At 27.9% G+C, this 17,685-nt stretch overlaps 3 protein-coding genes and 1 long non-coding RNA gene across 8 annotated transcripts; 1 reads left to right on the top strand and 3 right to left on the bottom strand.

Moving 5' to 3' along the window:
• Positions 1 to 8: 8 nt before the first annotated feature.
• On the bottom strand, positions 9 to 2,665 carry LOC126915323 (GMP reductase 1-like). Of its 2 annotated transcripts, none has more exons than XM_050719902.1 (6): positions 2,429 to 2,665; positions 1,871 to 1,990; positions 1,454 to 1,711; positions 1,157 to 1,345; positions 867 to 1,066; positions 9 to 795 (listed from the first exon to the last, which is right to left on the bottom strand). In XM_050719902.1, exons 1-6 carry the CDS (start codon positions 2,513 to 2,515, stop codon positions 600 to 602), a joined length of 1,050 nt encoding a protein of 349 aa, XP_050575859.1. In that variant the 5' UTR covers positions 2,516 to 2,665; the 3' UTR covers positions 9 to 599. The 2 variants fall into 2 exon arrangements, with proteins under 2 accessions (XP_050575859.1, XP_050575860.1); XM_050719903.1 differs by having other exon boundaries at positions 1,871 to 1,974; positions 2,429 to 2,664.
• A 376-nt stretch (positions 2,666 to 3,041) lies between these two features.
• On the top strand, positions 3,042 to 9,966 carry LOC126915329 (uncharacterized). Of its 2 annotated transcripts, none has more exons than XR_007710168.1 (3): positions 3,042 to 3,175; positions 9,386 to 9,476; positions 9,717 to 9,966. It is a non-coding gene; the product is annotated as an uncharacterized LOC126915329 (long non-coding RNA). The 2 variants fall into 2 exon arrangements; XR_007710167.1 differs by lacking the exon at positions 3,042 to 3,175 and adding an exon at positions 8,255 to 8,434.
• Positions 4,797 to 7,508, bottom strand: LOC126915321 (peptidyl-prolyl cis-trans isomerase FKBP4). 3 transcript variants are annotated; one of them, XM_050719898.1, is made up of 6 exons: positions 7,449 to 7,508; positions 6,630 to 6,963; positions 6,389 to 6,509; positions 6,064 to 6,311; positions 5,475 to 5,984; positions 4,797 to 5,221 (listed from the first exon to the last, which is right to left on the bottom strand). In XM_050719898.1, the coding sequence occupies exons 2-6, from the start codon at positions 6,960 to 6,962 to the stop codon at positions 5,054 to 5,056; spliced, it is 1,380 nt and encodes a 459-aa protein (XP_050575855.1). In that variant the 5' UTR covers position 6,963; positions 7,449 to 7,508; the 3' UTR covers positions 4,797 to 5,053. The 3 variants fall into 3 exon arrangements, with proteins under 3 accessions (XP_050575855.1, XP_050575856.1, XP_050575857.1); XM_050719899.1 differs by lacking the exon at positions 7,449 to 7,508 and adding an exon at positions 7,299 to 7,448; XM_050719900.1 differs by having other exon boundaries at positions 5,124 to 5,232; positions 7,449 to 7,467.
• Positions 9,967 to 10,296: 330 nt separating the features above from the next.
• LOC126915327 (synaptosomal-associated protein 29) lies at positions 10,297 to 12,928 on the bottom strand. Its single transcript, XM_050719911.1, has 2 exons — positions 12,502 to 12,928; positions 10,297 to 12,133 (listed from the first exon to the last, which is right to left on the bottom strand). The coding sequence occupies exons 1-2, from the start codon at positions 12,769 to 12,771 to the stop codon at positions 11,618 to 11,620; spliced, it is 786 nt and encodes a 261-aa protein (XP_050575868.1). The 5' UTR covers positions 12,772 to 12,928; the 3' UTR covers positions 10,297 to 11,617.
• Positions 12,929 to 17,685: the final 4,757 nt, after the last annotated feature.

Here is a 17,685-nt window from a genome sequence, read left to right as displayed (position 1 = left end):
CAATTAAATATTTCAGAATTCCAGCTTTTAATATTTTTACTAACATATTATTTGACATAATATTACTATACATATATTTAGAATTCATATTCCACACATGCATGTATATGTAAATTTACTTTCTGCATATGTACATATATGTAATCAAGTAATGTAAAATGTAATGTAAATATAAATGTGAAAGTTATATCAAACATACAATCCTTCTAGCTTTATAGAATCATTTTACAAAATAAATTTAGATATATTTCATTCTAATATTGGCAGGTTCTACTTGTATGTGTATTACTATTAAATATGCATAATGATATATATGTATATGTTTATATACAATTAAGCTTGAAATACTCATAAAAAGAATATAAATATAAAAATAAAGTTCACATATTTGTGCTCTTAAGCGTTATTTCTTTCGAATTCACTGAATCCAGTGTAATTTAAAATTGTCGTCAAAACGTATGTACACTTACATTAGTTGAAGCTTTTAAATTTTTACATAAACATTATTTGCCAGCAAATAACAGCATTTGTTAATTGATCCATTGTAATAATAATTTCCCTAAATGTGTACTACAATAGATTAAATAATTAGAATAACTTCAGATTTCTGGTGGTGGACCATACATTGGATTTAATTGTTGCGTACAGCGTATAAATGTAGCACGACGTGGGAGTTCACGTAACCGTTCAGCTCCCGTATATGTGCATGCAGAACGCAAACCACCTAATATATCTAATATAGTATTTTCCACTGGTCCTTTATAAGGCACTTCCACAGTTTTACCTTCTGATGATCTAAAAAGGTTTAAAGAATAAAATTAAGAATATAATTTACTTTAAAATTATAATTCTATCCGTATACCAACCTATATTCAGCAACACCAGCATGCTTCTTCATTGCTGTGCTTGAAGCCATACCATAAAAAAGTTTATATTTTTTGCCATTTTTTTCTATACAATCACCTCCGCATTCATCATGTCCTGCAAACATACCACCTGCCATTACAAAATCTGCTCCAGCACCAAAAGCTTTTGCTAAATCACCTGGACAAGTACAACCACCATCCTAAAACAAAATACATTTGTTAATAATTCACATAAAATTATATTCATACAAAGATTATTATATATACAAACACAGTATACTGTTATTTACAGAAATAATATGTCCTTTTAAACCATGAGCCGCATCTGCACATTCAATTACAGCACTTAGCTGTGGATAGCCTACACCAGTTTTCATTCGTGTAGTACACACAGATCCAGGGCCAATTCCAACTTTTACTATATCAGCTCCAGATAATATTAATTCTTCTACCATCTCACCAGTAACTACATTTCCTGCCTACAATAGCAGCAATAAATCTTTAATTTCAAATACAAGATCTAAATTAGTGGTAAAAAATTTAATTCCTGTTGTTTTTTCTTTAAAAATTATAACATAGTTACTTACAATTATTGTGTGATTAGGAAACTCAGCCCTCACTTTTCTAACATATTCAACAAAATGTTGAGAATAACCATTAGCTACGTCTAAACAAATAAAAGATAATTCTGGTACAGCTGTCAAGATATTTGACAACCGTTCAAAGTCTTCTTTCCCTGTGCCAGAGCTGGCAGCTACATATTTAAGATTTTCTGCATTTTCAGAAGCAAAATTCTTCCATTCTTCCACCGAATAATATTTATGAATGGTAGTAAATAGACCGTACTAAAAATGTAATAAAAGGAATATGAAGACATCAAATTTGTTCATATTCTGTGATTCTACAATATAACATTATACATTTATTAATCATAATAATAATAATTTTTACTATAAGAATCAGTTTTATTGCAGCACAATAAAGAATAAACATTTGGAACATACCTTTGATAAAGCTTTAGCCATTTCAAATGTTCCTACTGTATCCATATTTGAAGCGATTATAGGTATTCCCTTGTAAGTTTGTTTCGAATTACGAAATGTAATTTCTGTAAATAAATCAACCTAGAATTGTAAGGTATTTCATTCATTAATATTGAATAAGAAATTAATAATTTGAAATAATATTAATAAATGCTCATAAAGAATGAGATATATAAATACACATGTTCTTGACTATGTATTAAGTTGCAAATATATACATTTTTTATAATTATGATATCAAATTTATTATCCGTTAATAGTAAGTTTTAATAAACAGAAATAATATGAAAATTTAATAAGTAGAAATTTCAATAATATTCTTATGTTCATGAAAAACACTTTTATTATACATATTAAAAAAAAAGTGCCTTTTTACATATTAATTACGAAAAGTTTGTATTATTATAATTTTACATTCTAGGAACTTTCATGGAACTTGATTAAAACTTTAAAAAAAAAGGATGAAAAAATGTAGCCTTGTCTGCCAATCTTAATAAAATTTATATAAGTATTACTTACTTCAGATCTGCTCTTTAACGTACTCCTTTTTGGGCGTAATAAAACATCTTTAAAATCTAATTTAATATCGTTTATAATATTAGGCATTTTTTAAAACAATTAGTTCCTCAATCACTTTTAGCACACGACTTCAATCCAGTCCTGTCGAGGGCTAATGATTATATGTATGTGAATGTGACTGTAGTTTCGCACTGATCGCTGATCTCCTTAAATGTGTTTAATAGTCGTTGACTATGTGTTAGTAATTGAACATATCATTCGTTTAACACGTACAAATAGTAAGGCTTACCAATAAGATTGCAAGATATATGTATTGCAGTATTAATTAAACCAGATTAAACTTTACAAGATAACCAATAGCAAAAACCAAATTTTCGTATATAATTCAATATACTTTATGATATTTATTTACTTTTAGGTAATTTTATTGTATAGTTCTTTATTAATATTATAAGTTTTCAATTTTTATACTATTTTATTTGATATATTTATTTATTTATCTTTTACTTACTTCAATTGTAAGAGTAAGTAAAAAGAATAATTTTATTACAGCCTTAATATTTACGTTTTAACTGATGCTATTATTTTTTTGTCATAAGCTAATTTATTACTGCATCAACATTTCTGTTGCTAAGCAAATTAATAAAAATTCTTCAGGAAGCAGTTAGATACAGGATACAGAGTTATTCGTTTAACTCGGAGGAACCCGCGCTCGCGAGAACATTCAGAATGGCAACAGTGCAACATGTAAGCACGCTTACTATTCCAATTATATGTCGCGCGCCATCCATGAGCTGTTGCTAGAAGCATAATTATATGATAGGCGAGAACCAGAGCGGTTTGGATGTATGCGTTATCGCCAAAGGATTAATATCTTGAAATATCTGACGTTACAATTAGGTGAAGACGATCGCTGTTCTCTATACGATAAGGAGAAGCGAGTCTCGCGTTTTCGTCCGATGATTCTATTTAATCTTCGAAATCAAAGCAAGCAATTAGCCGCTTCTGTGTATTCTCTTATTTAGCTTAATGTGCTTACTTGAAATGTAATTCCAATGTAATTATTCATATTTTTATAAACATCATGACCCTTTGCCTATTTCGTTCCATATTTTTTCTTTTTAACGTATTAAATATATTCTTCTGTTATAACTTACAATTTATTAACCGATGACTTTCTACAAATTGAGTGCTATTATCTGATTATGGATATGATCGCACTGTTGTGAATACATTACATGTAAAAATGAGGAATAAGGAAAGCAAATGTGGTACAGCAAGACAATTCACGAAATTCATATCTAGACAGACCACTTTAAAAAAGTAGAAATTAGTTTAACCCTCATATAGCAATGGCTGAATCCGTCGCCTCGAATATGTTGCGACCAAGTTCCATTAGTTGGCAAGCGACGAAAGTTGTTTATGTTATAGCGATGAGAAGTCGAACGTGTCTAAACTAAATTCTAAACAATGCATGTAATATCAGTTTTAGTATTCAATGTAATATCAGAATGTTGTGTTTGAACGGATTCGGACACAACCGCCTGTGTAGTTGATCGTATCGTCCACCTTTCGAGAGTATCATATTCGGTATTATTTTGATCATAAGAATTTCAACAATTCAATTAAGACGATATTACAACAATAAAATGAAGAATAAGAAATTTTATTTTCTTGTTTCGGCGATTTATTAATAATTGTGCCATTGTCGGTACAGGTTATAGATAACACCAGGAACTATTTATATTACGAAATTATATACGTCGTAAGTTGTAAATCGTAAATATTATCACTGCTGCTCCATGAAATAGATGGCTCAAAGCAATTCTCGTCGTTCCCAATAATTTGTTCCGGTGATGACGCAATTATTGTTAAATCAACAAAAATAAGAAAAATAAAAGTTTTTATATTTTTTATTTCATTGTTATAGCATTGTTTTGGTTGAATTGTTGAGATTCTTGCGATCAGAATGATACTGAATATTTCTATACCCTCGAAAGATAGAACTGCACGGAAGATGATGCCTAGGTCCGTTCAAACACAACATTCTGAGATTTTTAAATCTTAAATATCTTTTAAATTTTAAGTAAATAATAATAATAATTTACAAAATTATTTATATAAAGGTAAATAAAATTCAAGGGTATAACTTGTTCAAGAATTATATATTATCATTTAGTTTTATCACACTGCATTTATAATTATATGGAATGCAAAACATATAATAATGCAAACATTGTAATTTTGAATATGAACTTGTAAATAAAGACCAATTATATTTGATAAAATTACAAAATGAATTTTTGTTGAATTAAATTTTGATAATTCTTGTTTTATGTTTTGAATATATATAAAACACTGAACAAGATGAGTAGTAAGAAAATTTTATTCCTTAAAAATTTTGATTCAATTACGCAAAATATGAGATTTCCTGACTAGGCTGCATCATATGTCACAAAATATTAATAAACTAGATAGTAAACTAAATGACATGTATTTTTATGTGGTACTGCTGAAATAGTACTACTTGGAACACATTAGAAACCAATAGTTAACAGAATTTCATACTGGTGGTAGTTAAAACTGGGGCAGTGTAAGGAATGGGGCAGATAAATAATTAATATTTTACATATTTTGAAATTCGTCAGTACCATTAGCATTGAGCATAAGTATATTAGGATTCTCCTTCTCAAAGGCAGTTGCATCTCTACCTCCAGGTCGTTCTTCCTGCCCCCATTCACCCAAGGCCCCACACATCACATCTGGTTGATCTCGCAGCTCCTCCTCTTCCTTCTGTGACATTACTAACAATTTATGGTCAAACGTATCACGACGTAGAAATTTATGGCGTAGAAACTTATTTTGAATATGCATTTGACCAGATATAAATTTAATCAACTTTATTGTATTCTACATATTTTCTTATTATGTATTATAATATGAATGAAACACATGCTATCAATCATTAAGTTTATACATATAAGAGTAAAACAAAAAATTAAATACTTCCAGACTATATTATATAAGATTATTGTTTTTCACAAACCTGTTTATCTTCTTGGGCAAATTTGTCAAACATGTTTGCATACAGTTTTTTCTCTTTTACTAATTGTCTTTTGATAAGATTATTGCAAACTCCAATTTGTTTTATAGCTGCTGTATTTTTTGGTTCTATCTTCAAAACTTCTTGGAAGTCTTTAATCGCAATTTCAGGTGATGCTAATGCGAGGTATGCTTGTCCTCTTCTGAATAAAGCTTTCTCATTTTGTGGACTTAATTTCAAAGCTTCATTACATGCATCTTTTGCTTCAACATTTTGCTCTATTTTTAAGTAAGATAAAGCCAAATTTAAATGCGCCGATAAAATAAGGTTATTTCTTTCCGTTTTAAGGTCTCCTTCAAAGCCATCTTCGTATTTCAAAAATGAAGTAACTTTCTTATACATCTTAATTGCTAAGTTATATTTATTTATTTTGAAATAATTTGTTCCCTTTTCTTTGTACACTTTAGCTTGTTCTATTTGTTGATGACTCTTTAAGGACCAAGCCTCTACAGCCTGGAATGTGCATGGAATATGTGAATTAAAAAATAATACAATTAATTTATTATTTTACATATCTTAGTGAAATAATTACTTTTTCAAAGCTTTTTAATTCTACTGTATATTCTACAGTTGCATTTGGTGGAATGTCAAATTCAGGCTTCCCAACATTTTTATATGCATATTTGCTTTTAATTTTTAGTTTTGATTTTTCTCCACTTTTAAAGCTCTCCAAAGCCTTTTCTACACCCTCTATAACACCACAATCTTCTCCTTCTCCGAGGGAGAATTGTACATCTCTATCTTCAAATACTTTCCCATTATACATTCCAGTTAAATGTACTGAAAAAGGAACAAGTTTGAGATAGATTATATTCAAAGTAAGAAAAAGTGAAGACATCATACACAATTATATTTACCATTTACTAAAGCTCCTTCTTGTGGAGTAATATAATCTTTTCCTTGTACAATCTGATACCTTTCAATACTACCATTTTTTTCAGGACTTAAATCTTCTCCTTTCCAATCAATCATTTCAATCTAAAAAAAAGTAATATATTTCACAATATTAAATTTTTTATTAATTAAAATTTTAAATATATTATTACTAAAAATTAATATTTTCGTATAACTGTGAAAAATTTGAACCTAATAACTTACTTCAAATTTAAGTGTCGCATTTGAAGGAATTTTAGGTGGACTGCCATTTTTCCCATATGCATATTCAGGAGCACAGGTCAATAGTGCAACTTCGCCCTTTTTCATAGTAGCTACCCCTATATCCCATGCTTTAATTACACTTCCTTTCTTAAGTTCAAATTGAAATGGTTCATTACGATCCTTGCTTGAATCAAACTTTGTTCCATCCATTAAGGTACCAGTATAATGTACTATTACGTTGCTTCCAGGTGATGGAGTTTCATCTCCTATACCTTCCTTAATTATTTCTTTCTGTACACCTCCATCCTTGTTCGGAGATATGTCTACAGCCATTCTAAATTTAAAAAAAGCATAATAAATATCATGTTTCTTATTTAATGTTTTATTTCTATTTACTATTTTATATTATGAGAAATAATAGATTTAGAATTTAGATAGAAACAATGAGCAAGCATAATATAAAACAAAATCTTTTTAAAATTCAATATAAGAGAAAAGTGATACTAATAAGTTAAAAATTAATATTGCCATAGTTCTTAATAAAAATGACAAATTTAATGCAGTTAACTATTATAGGAATAAAAGAAAATGTACAAAAATATACATATTTATTCCAGAGTATAAACGAAAGTATGTACATATGTACATGAAATGTGCAAGAATACTCACTTCTATATCTTTAAATAATATCTTTGTAATAAAATAGTCCTTTACGCAATACTAAAAGCACGTTAAAGTAAGGCAGACGATTCTAGAAACTAGAAACAGACTGGTCTGGTCTCGCAGTTCGTTTAAAGTAATCAATTCCATAGAACTTACCAGAAATTCTAAAGCTTCGCTTCCGTATCGATTACCGACTTTTAGTTGCGGTATCTCGATTGTAATATCGATATATTTTATATGAATAGATACGAGTAATTGCGAGTAATACATTTCCTGTGAATTTATGTCTTTATTTATAATAACTAGATTATAAAAATCGTATAAACAAAATATATTTTGTTTATATATTTAACTTTATTTTATGAATAAATTATTTGTAGTTTTACCTAATACAATAACTAGTCTTACGTATTTTATATTACTTTTATTACTACAAATTACATAAAATGTAAAATGAAATATTATGTAATAAAAGTGATATATTATGTTTTATTTACATTATTTATTTTCTTATATAATTTACGTATTTTTTATTAAACGAATACAGAATCTTTATGTAAATTATGTATATTCATAAAAAAAAAAAATTGAAAAATATAAATCACTTATGACAAAATGTGTATGTATATGTACAATTTACAATTATTTTATATTAAATTAAGAATAGAAATGATAGATCGCTCCTTTTAGTTGCACATAATAATGTAATGAATAAATATAACAAATCGTAAATTAAATCGAGTAGTAAGAAGAAGATTATTTAACACGAATGGAATTTTTAGTAATTATTTTTTCATTCGTTTGATATTTTTTATCGTGCTCTTCTGAAGATTTTGAACTGATTAAAATTATGCAATTTTAACGTAATTAAATTCTACGCTAACTAAATAACATGTATTTTTTAACCATTGTACAAGAGTAATATTAACACAAAACAAAGATAAAAACACGCAATTACTGTAGAAGATTACAGGAAATGTAATCGTACAAATATACTTCTCTGATGGAAGATAAATACTTTAATTGTATTGTACAAGTATAAATACGTAAACATCCAGGTTACAAGAGTTTTTTCCAATTTAAATCTCAGGATGAAGTTATTCAAAATGCACTTGTTTCTTTGTATATTACTTTTCATTGCGGTAAGGCTTTAATAATATTTCCATACTGTATTGCCATTCAATATCATAAATGACTGTAGTACTGAGAGAAGAATTGAAATACTCTTAGATAACTAGAACAATTTATATAAGAGCAAAAGAAACTTATTTTCATTGCATTGTGTATGCATATAAATTTATAAAACTAAAAACTAAAATTGGCGCTACAATTTATATGAATATGCTGTTGTAGTTTTGATAATTATCATATTGATTCCCGAGAAATTACAAATATGATAATAATATATCGAAATGTAGTTGTTTAAGTATTTTATTCTACTATTGTTTACGTCACTTTTATATATCATCACTCCATCAAAAATTTCACCGGAATGATTTCTATTATTATATAGTGTTTTATAGTATACAGTGGATATTATTATGTATTATTTTTGCATAAAATCATGTTCTTTGATGAATTGAAATTTGCATTACTATTGTTTTTTATTACAAAATATACTGTGGTTAGTTTTTAGGTTCCTCTGTGAAGGTAATTAAGGTAATAAATTTATATCGTTTTACGGTTTTGTTTCGTTCCTGAAACAGCTTATTTGTAATCTTGAGGGTGTTTCATTATCATTGGTGTAATATTTTACTGATACATTCATCAAATGATTACCAAGTATATTAACCAATAATTTTATAATACTTCATAATAAAAATTTAAATTTTATAATTTTTATTGCAAATAACCCTTTTGTTATTCATTCCGTTAATAATTTTGTATACCTTAAAATCATGTGATTATGTAATATAAATAAATATTAACGCTTTTTTAAGTAAGAGTATACGCGTATATTTTAATACATTAATCGATACAACCCATAATATTTTCTAAGCAAATATTGTATTATTTATATCAAAAAATCGTTAGTCTAAAATGTATTTTAATTTTAGTAGTGCGTTGTGTAGCATAGACCTTTTTATTGATAGGCATCCGGAGTTTCTATGAATGTTCGATCTCACTTTGCTTCCCATCATGATGGTAAAGTTGGTTGTCGACGGTTAAATTTTGGAAACGGTGGTAAGTTACATTTGTATAGTAGCAAATATTAGCTTTAAATCAATAAATTTCAAAATTCAATATTCACAAATTGCTAATTGTTATTTTTAACAGTTGGTTGATTTGGATATAAAATCATTAAATATAAACAACTATATCAATAAACATTTTAAATCTAAATACTCCTCTTTGAAAATATCAAGTAATTTATGATAAAAGTTTTCCATTACATAATATTTAATTTATTGTACTTATTTGCAGGTAGACAAAGCACCACTACCAGTACCACTCAACAACCTTAACACAGAAAAACTGAGATAAATGGAATAGAAGAAAAAATAAATAACATGATCAAATCAATAAAATATTGTAAAAGAATTATATTTTTTTGTTGAAAGTAACATATATATATATATATAAAATTATATATACTGTTGTTTTTAACACGTAATGAAACAAAAATAAAAAGAAATAGAACATTTCCTTGTAGATAAATTGAACTTACGATAAATGTTATGGTTTTATTATTTGTATACCTCAATGACAGTTTTTTAATTATATTTTTCTTACATTATTAACATGATTATTTATTAATATATCAAATATTCTATATGTATAAAACATTAATTATTTTTTTATCTTATATATTAAAAATGTATAAAGGTATTGTATATAAGTAGAGAGGAAATTTCCTCTTTAATACAAGTATATCAAATTATACATATATAGTTCTACGTGTAGAAAATATATTACGGAAATCAATGTTTTATCTTCAAAAGAGAAAAAAAATGATTATGGATAAGTACATGTAAATATAATACATTTATAGCTACAATACATGTGCAATAATACAACATTATTAATATTATATCAAACATACATATACACATATAAAGATGACAATATAATTTAAATGAGTTCAAACAACTATAACACATTTCCTTTTTAATTTGATTTAATATCATTGGCAGTGAGATTGAAGTTGTACTTATAAGCTATGAATATTTTCCTTGTTCAACTGACATACCACATAATTAAGATCTTTTTCCAGTACTAGCATATATGTTCATTTATGCTTTAAAATCTATAAATGTATTTAATCATTTTATGGTTATATGGGCATTACCAAATATTTAATATATATGTATAATATATATATATATATATAATATAATAAAAACGAATAATTGTAGGTTTGTGTAAATAGCAATTGTAATTTGTATAAATATTTGTACATTTTCCATTATTATTAATTTTAAAGGGAAGTTCCTCTTCTTTAGATAATTTGGTTTATAATGTATTCCTATACTTACTTTTACAAAATATCTATATGCAAATTTATCCAAAGAAAATTATCCTATTACAAGCAACATAAACTGTTACATTTAAAGCAGTTTGTAGTATACAGAACATTGCTTTTAGAATTATATCTTTAAATCAATTTTTTTCAATTTTAGTAACATTTATTAATATTATATGTAATTTATTTACATTTTTTGATATGGTTTATGCACAATTATTATTGAACATCAGATTGCATTATCAAACTTATCTAGTTTAAACAAAAATTGTTAAGTTTATCTAATGTACCTAACAACAATGTTCATTGCCATAAATTTTAGTGAAATGTAATATTTGAATTGTCATAAGAGACCAATTATCACTTATCTATTACAGCTGATTCTTTTCTATCACAGTATTTTGTATAATTTTTAGTCCATTGATTGATGTATAAGGTTAAAACAATATAAAAATGATTTAAATCTTTATATATTTTAAAAAATTTAAATCTAATAACTTTAGCAGGAAAATTAAAGATAATTTGATTTGCTGAGAACAGAAAAAAAGAAATATAATATATATTTAATTCTAAATTGAAATTTCTTATAATATACAAAGTGAATAAAAATAAAACTAATAGTTGAAATAATAATTATGAGTATAGAAGTGCATTCTTTTTTTTATACGTTTCTTCATAAGGTTTTACATTACTCTAACATGTATTTTACAAAATATCATAAAGTAATCTTACAAAATAAATAACATATATGAAAATTTTTCAGGCTAAAGAAGGCAATATTTATTACATATTCATTTAAAATATAAATGAATTTAATATACTAAGCACTTTTTAAAAATCTTATCTATTGCACATATATGACTTATTTTTTTAATAAATGAGTTAGGTCTTTATTTTGTTTCTGAAGCATAATATCTGTCTTTTCTGCTTTATCTGTTATGTTGTCGATCAAGTCATTTTGTAGATCTATTTCTTCCGACAGTCCTATTGCTAAACCTTTCAATCTAGCTAATGAACCACTCATTTCATCTAAATTTAGTTCTAATACTTTGCTCACATTATTGCTTAAAGAACTTGTTTCTATATCATTATCTAAGCCATGTAATTTTAATGCTGGACTTGTACTAGCTATGTTAGTCTGTACTTGTTCTAACGAATTAGATAGAGCAGGAGATGTCATAGATTCAGAGCTAGAAGATTCTGATAATATAGTTGATGGTATTGGTGCATCCATTGATTTACCACTGAGGTAATTTTTAAGGCTTCCAAACACACTTTTTATTCCTTGGATATGTTTTTGACTAAACCTTAATGTGCTATTAATATCATCCAATCTTTTCTCTGTTCTTTCTAATTGTTCTCTCTGTCTAATGAGTTCCTGAAATAAAACAATTAATATACAGCTATATACATATATGTAGTGAAATACATTAAAGAGAACATGCAATAAATAAATATTTTGTTCATATTGTATAACAAATTTGACATTTTAATATATTTTGTATAATTCATAAATTAATTTGTATATTTAGATAAATTAAATATTAGATTTAAATGCAGTAGTTTCCTTATAATAACAAATTATCTCTTTTATACTAAAAACAACTTAACATAGTAAATAAAAAATCGGCAAACAGGATTTACCAAATAAACATTATATAAATATTTCAAGAAATACATCTAAATAATTATTATAGTAAGACATAAAAAACAACACATTTAATAGTGACAAATTTTTAGAATCACCTCTGCAGTAGCAGCTCCAATCTGCTCGGAATCTCTTAAAAGCGAAATAGACCTTTTTGTTGATTGTATTGTACGTTCTTCTATTTCCTTTTTTCGTTGCAATAATTGTTGACGTTTTTGTTCGAGGCCATTGTCAAAATTATTATACTGATTGTAAGTCGTAAGACCAGATCTTGGTGGTGCACTTTTTAGAAAAGTTTCGTCGTCTATATCATCCTCGAGAGAGAAGAACGGATTTTTTGGATCACTCAAATAATTTTGGCTTGCCATATTTGCAGCGTATCGCGCACTTAATAATATTGTCTTTAAATCTGCTTCAAACTCTGGTTAAATCGTCCGATACAGTGACATTCATAGACACAAGGCACGTAAAATCTTATACTGTGGGCTAAGTCTGAAACTATGTTATAGATGGCAGTCTACATGTAAATGTATATGTATCGCAGGCCATTTTCAAATGTTTTAATAGTAAATCAAAGTTTATACATTTTTTCTAAGAATTCGATTTATAATCCTGCTATCTTTCTGAAAAATAACTACCCTTTTTTCTTAAAAGGTATACTTTGAATTATTTTTAAACCTTAACTTAACTTATCTTAAATTAGATATAATAAAAAATATATTGCATATAGTTCCATTTAAAATTGAGAAATGAAATCATCATGAATCATAAACTATATCTAATGTAGACCACAATCATATAAGTAGATTTGGACATTCCTATACTGAAAGCATAGAAGGAACCGTCTGAAAACTGAGTCATGAAAAATCAACATAGAAAATAAGTTCTCGTTCTGCGCATGCGTGACTTGCTATGAATGTCTCAAACAAAGGCAGATACTCTACTTATCTCCGTCTCGCAAACACGATAACTTTATTGTTTTCCATGTTAATTTTTCATGATGCAATTTTTGGACCGTTGTCCCTAGCGAGTATCGAGACATATTTATACTATAACCGTGGTGTAGTCATTTTATTAAACTTTGTATTATGTCTCATGGTAAGGCAATGAGAGTAGATATGTTATGTATCGTCGCTATAGAGCATAAAAACAGAGTGGGCAAGCCACATGTTACCGTGTAAGTGGATGCAACATAAGAATAAAAACAGAAGGTTGCATGCGTGCACGCTGACCTGTTCGTTGATCGCTGTAACATTTACATATTCACTGCACAAATGTGCAGGCGTTATTAGGTAAGGAAACAAGAGATCTCTCCCTATGCAGAGTTCTTTCTCTATTCCTATGTTGTTTTTCTGTTCTCGTACTGAGAGCACTTCAGTTATCGCTTTCATGCCCTCCATCTTTATATCTTTAAAAATTGTTGCAGTTTTGTGGCGCCCCATAGCATTAATTTTAGGAACGTTATATATAAGTATAGTGTGAATTCTGATGCGGTGAAATAAATGTATGCGGTTTGAATTATATAGCAGTGTAGCAGAGGCAATGAACGGAGTAATATTGATAATAAATTCATTAAGTGTCATAATTTCCCATTACCACTAATAACTATTTAGAATAATTCGTTACTTTACACGTTTATCGTCATTATCAGTTTGCCTATATTGCCAGTACAATCTACACTTAGATAATATACAATTGTATTTACTTATTCACAACATATACACATTTATAATAAACTTCCGTTTATCATTTACGTATTTGTGTACTTGTCTCTGTATCCTTTTTTCCGATCGAGTGCGATGTAACGAAAGAAGAAGATATTGCTAAGTGACATTCAAATGGACCGATAAAAAGTTTGATGGCCTTGACATAATGCTGGAGTTGCTTGTGTCACACCTATTATCGGTAAAATATTTATTAATATCAATCTATGATGCTTTACGAATATGCTTGCATTTGTATTTTCTTTTCTTGTAATCCTTTTTCTTCTCAAGTATTGTCAGTAATCATGAGTTATACAATTATTGTGCAAAATGTGTAAAATGGATACAATAATCTAGATTTATTTAATGCCTGTTATTTGGTGCTGGATGGTTGGATAACATTCTTATTCAGGATTTTCCTGTACCGAACTACTATCTGTTGTAGCTCTCGTTGGACAAATAGTGTTGACCGTTAGCTGAGAAGACAGTTATGTGGAAAATTTCAAGAAATCAGTTTAGCTTTGTCTATACAGAATTATTTTGCTTGATTAAATTAATCTTGATGTCATCGGTTTACTGTTGAAGGCGTACCATAGTACGAGGAAGGAGTATTTATATACATTTACATTAAAACATAAGCATTATAACATGTGTTTAGTTAGACCAGAAATTCAAATATACAAATAAAACAAATAGGAACCTTTTATTTCGCAAGATATGTGACTTTCAGTTGTTAAAAACTCTAAGTGGTATTTGTTCTTACAAATCGTTATCTATTAATTATCACTGATATTTTACTGATGATTTACTAACAGTTGCTTTGCAATTTCGAAACATAGGTCTATATTAATCAGGTTTTGATCGAGACTTTCTTCTTCTAAATTAGCAAAATTCATCACATAAAAAAGTAGTTACATGTATTTAAGAAATATCTGTACAGTTTTTACGAAAATGAAATCTGATAGAAAAAAATTGTGCTCGATATTTTCGACTGATGCTTTCAGATCTAATTTATATTTTGTTCCCAGTTGTGTGACTCCCTACAATATTTACTATTTTAGAATAATGATGCTGTTCTAATCATTATTTTTAAATGTGAATGTTACAAATGTCAAATATTACATAAATAATACAGTTTTACTCGCGAAATTGAAGTCATCTTATCTAAACGTTGATTCTTACATGTCCCAACTGTTATATTTAATTACTCTTACTAATAATAGCTTGGATATATAATAATATACATAGATACATTTCTGTTTGTAATAACTAATCGTAAATATTCTGTTACAGACTTAAAAATCGAAGAATACCGTAGAGTCATTGATACCAACTTAATAGCACCAGCAATTCTAGCACGAGAAGTTATAAAATCTATAAAAAAGCGCAACGCTTGCGGCCATATAATTAATATCTCCAGGTAACTCCATGTATTACATAAGAATATATTTCCTCCGTATTTTATAGATGGTAGTGTTAGTTAAATATATTTGTGGAAAATGCCGATGAATCTATCGTACCCTTTGTCCTCTCAAATCTTCATCTTTTATTTACAAACGGAGAAAACAAAAGCAAAACATATAACTTTTATATCGAACATTACAAAATAAGAGAACTGTTTTTCAGAATGTATTTGTTTTATTCTAAACTAAGCTTGAATTAAATTCATGCAATACTTCGTTCAACATATTACTAGAATTATTAAAAAAGTTATTACAGGCATATCAGACACCAAGAAAAAAGAGAGAAGTTTATCTTTAATACATTATAAGGCCGGAATAAATAAAGAATATTTGCATGTCTCGCAGATATAAATTGATTTATCGAATTATGATTAATTATAAATTAAGAACTTAAAAACGTTTCATTAAAATCCATGATAGGGGTGTTTTCCTACAAATTAAACCATACTGTTTCCAATTATACTAATTTTGCACAGACAGCTTGATTAAATTATTACATTTTCAAATATAATTCATATTTATAGCGTAGCCGGATTACATCTTGAAGCTATAGCCATACCGATCGGCATGTACGGTCCTAGTAAATACACGTGGCCAAGCTGAACATCAAAATCACGGTAACAGCTCGTTATTTACATATGTATAGTATATCATTTAATGCCATTGTTTGTCTATACAGAAATACAAGAAAATGAAAATTTACAAAGATGTGGGAATATTTAAAATCTAAATTTAACAGATGGCGTTGATATACAGGGTGGTTGGTAACTGGGAGTACAAGCGGAAAGGGAGTGATTCTACGCGAAAAAAGAGGTCGAAAATATAGAATAAAAATTTTTCGTTCGAGACTTTGTTTTCGAGAAAATCGCCGAGGGTTCATTCTGCTCTTTGAATAACATGTCTGTCAGGATGTCGACGATTGGGATACCGGTGTCTGTAATGATTACTGTCTGTTTTAATGTCCACTGTTTACAGGTGCTAAGCGGTAACTAACTGTTGTAACTCCTACATTGTTTGCATTTAACAATTGACGGTCTGAAGTTACAAAGGTCAAATATACAGCTATGTTATTCCAAAGAGACAAACCGAATAGAAGAACAATATGCGTATAAGATGTTTGTAATCCGATTTACAAATCATCGTCTTAAACTTTTGTCTGCTACTGTAAATGTCAAAATAAGTTGAGGGATATCTTGGTAAATATTCGATTAGCATTCTATATTTAGGTTATTTCCACTATTACGTTATTATGTTTTATGTAAAAAAACGGAAGAATCATGAGTGCGATTTTGAATCTTCAATGCAAAATGATAAAAGTAGAATGTTTGGAGAAATAAAACATTCTACACTTTATTAAACCAATTGTTCTATTTGATAAATGAGAAAAATTCGGAAAAGGACGTTTTATTTTTCATTCTAAATTAAATATTATCTTGTTATGCAAAAAGCGCGCACAGTAGGCTTAGCCTACATATACATTAAGACTGAAACTCATACATTTTACGACGTGTTACGTCATCGTAGTTTTTAGATTGGTATTGGTTTCCAAAGTTTAAATTTTGAAAAAGTATGTTAATTGCCAGGTCTCACCCAGTGGAAGTAGCTACATACTACACCTACTCGAACTCCCAAATCCACACACCTTCCATTATGCTTTTATTTACCGTTTTGATTTTAATTGAATACTGTTGTTTTTGCTAAGTTTTCCTTTCTTTTCTTTTTTTTTCATTGAGTATATCAGTTGTGTGTTAACTGTGCCCAATAGTTTTGGATTTTGCTACACGCGTAGTTAGACAAGAAGTAATAAAATTCATGATTTAATGAATTAATATTAAACTTTTGAAACTTGACATTCTTACATACACTTTTTCGTATTGGCGTCCAGCTGTTCGCGGAATCGTTCAAAGATCGCCTATCAGAGACGACCTTGATTCTTGAAACTGTTCACGAACGATGATGATAAAATGTACATGTTAAAATACTATTGTGCAAGTGCTTACTTATGTTATATTTAGTTCGGAAATAATATTTATTTTTTTTTTGTCGAGATTTTAAACTCTCATAAATATGTTGTAATTGAATGCCTGTAAAATTTAGTGCCTGTAAAATCTAGTAC

This window comes from Bombus affinis, chromosome 4 (genome assembly GCF_024516045.1).
Source record: "Bombus affinis isolate iyBomAffi1 chromosome 4, iyBomAffi1.2, whole genome shotgun sequence".
Taxonomy (NCBI): Eukaryota; Metazoa; Arthropoda; class Insecta; order Hymenoptera; family Apidae; genus Bombus; species Bombus affinis.
This window is presented reverse-complemented; position numbering and strand designations above follow the sequence as displayed.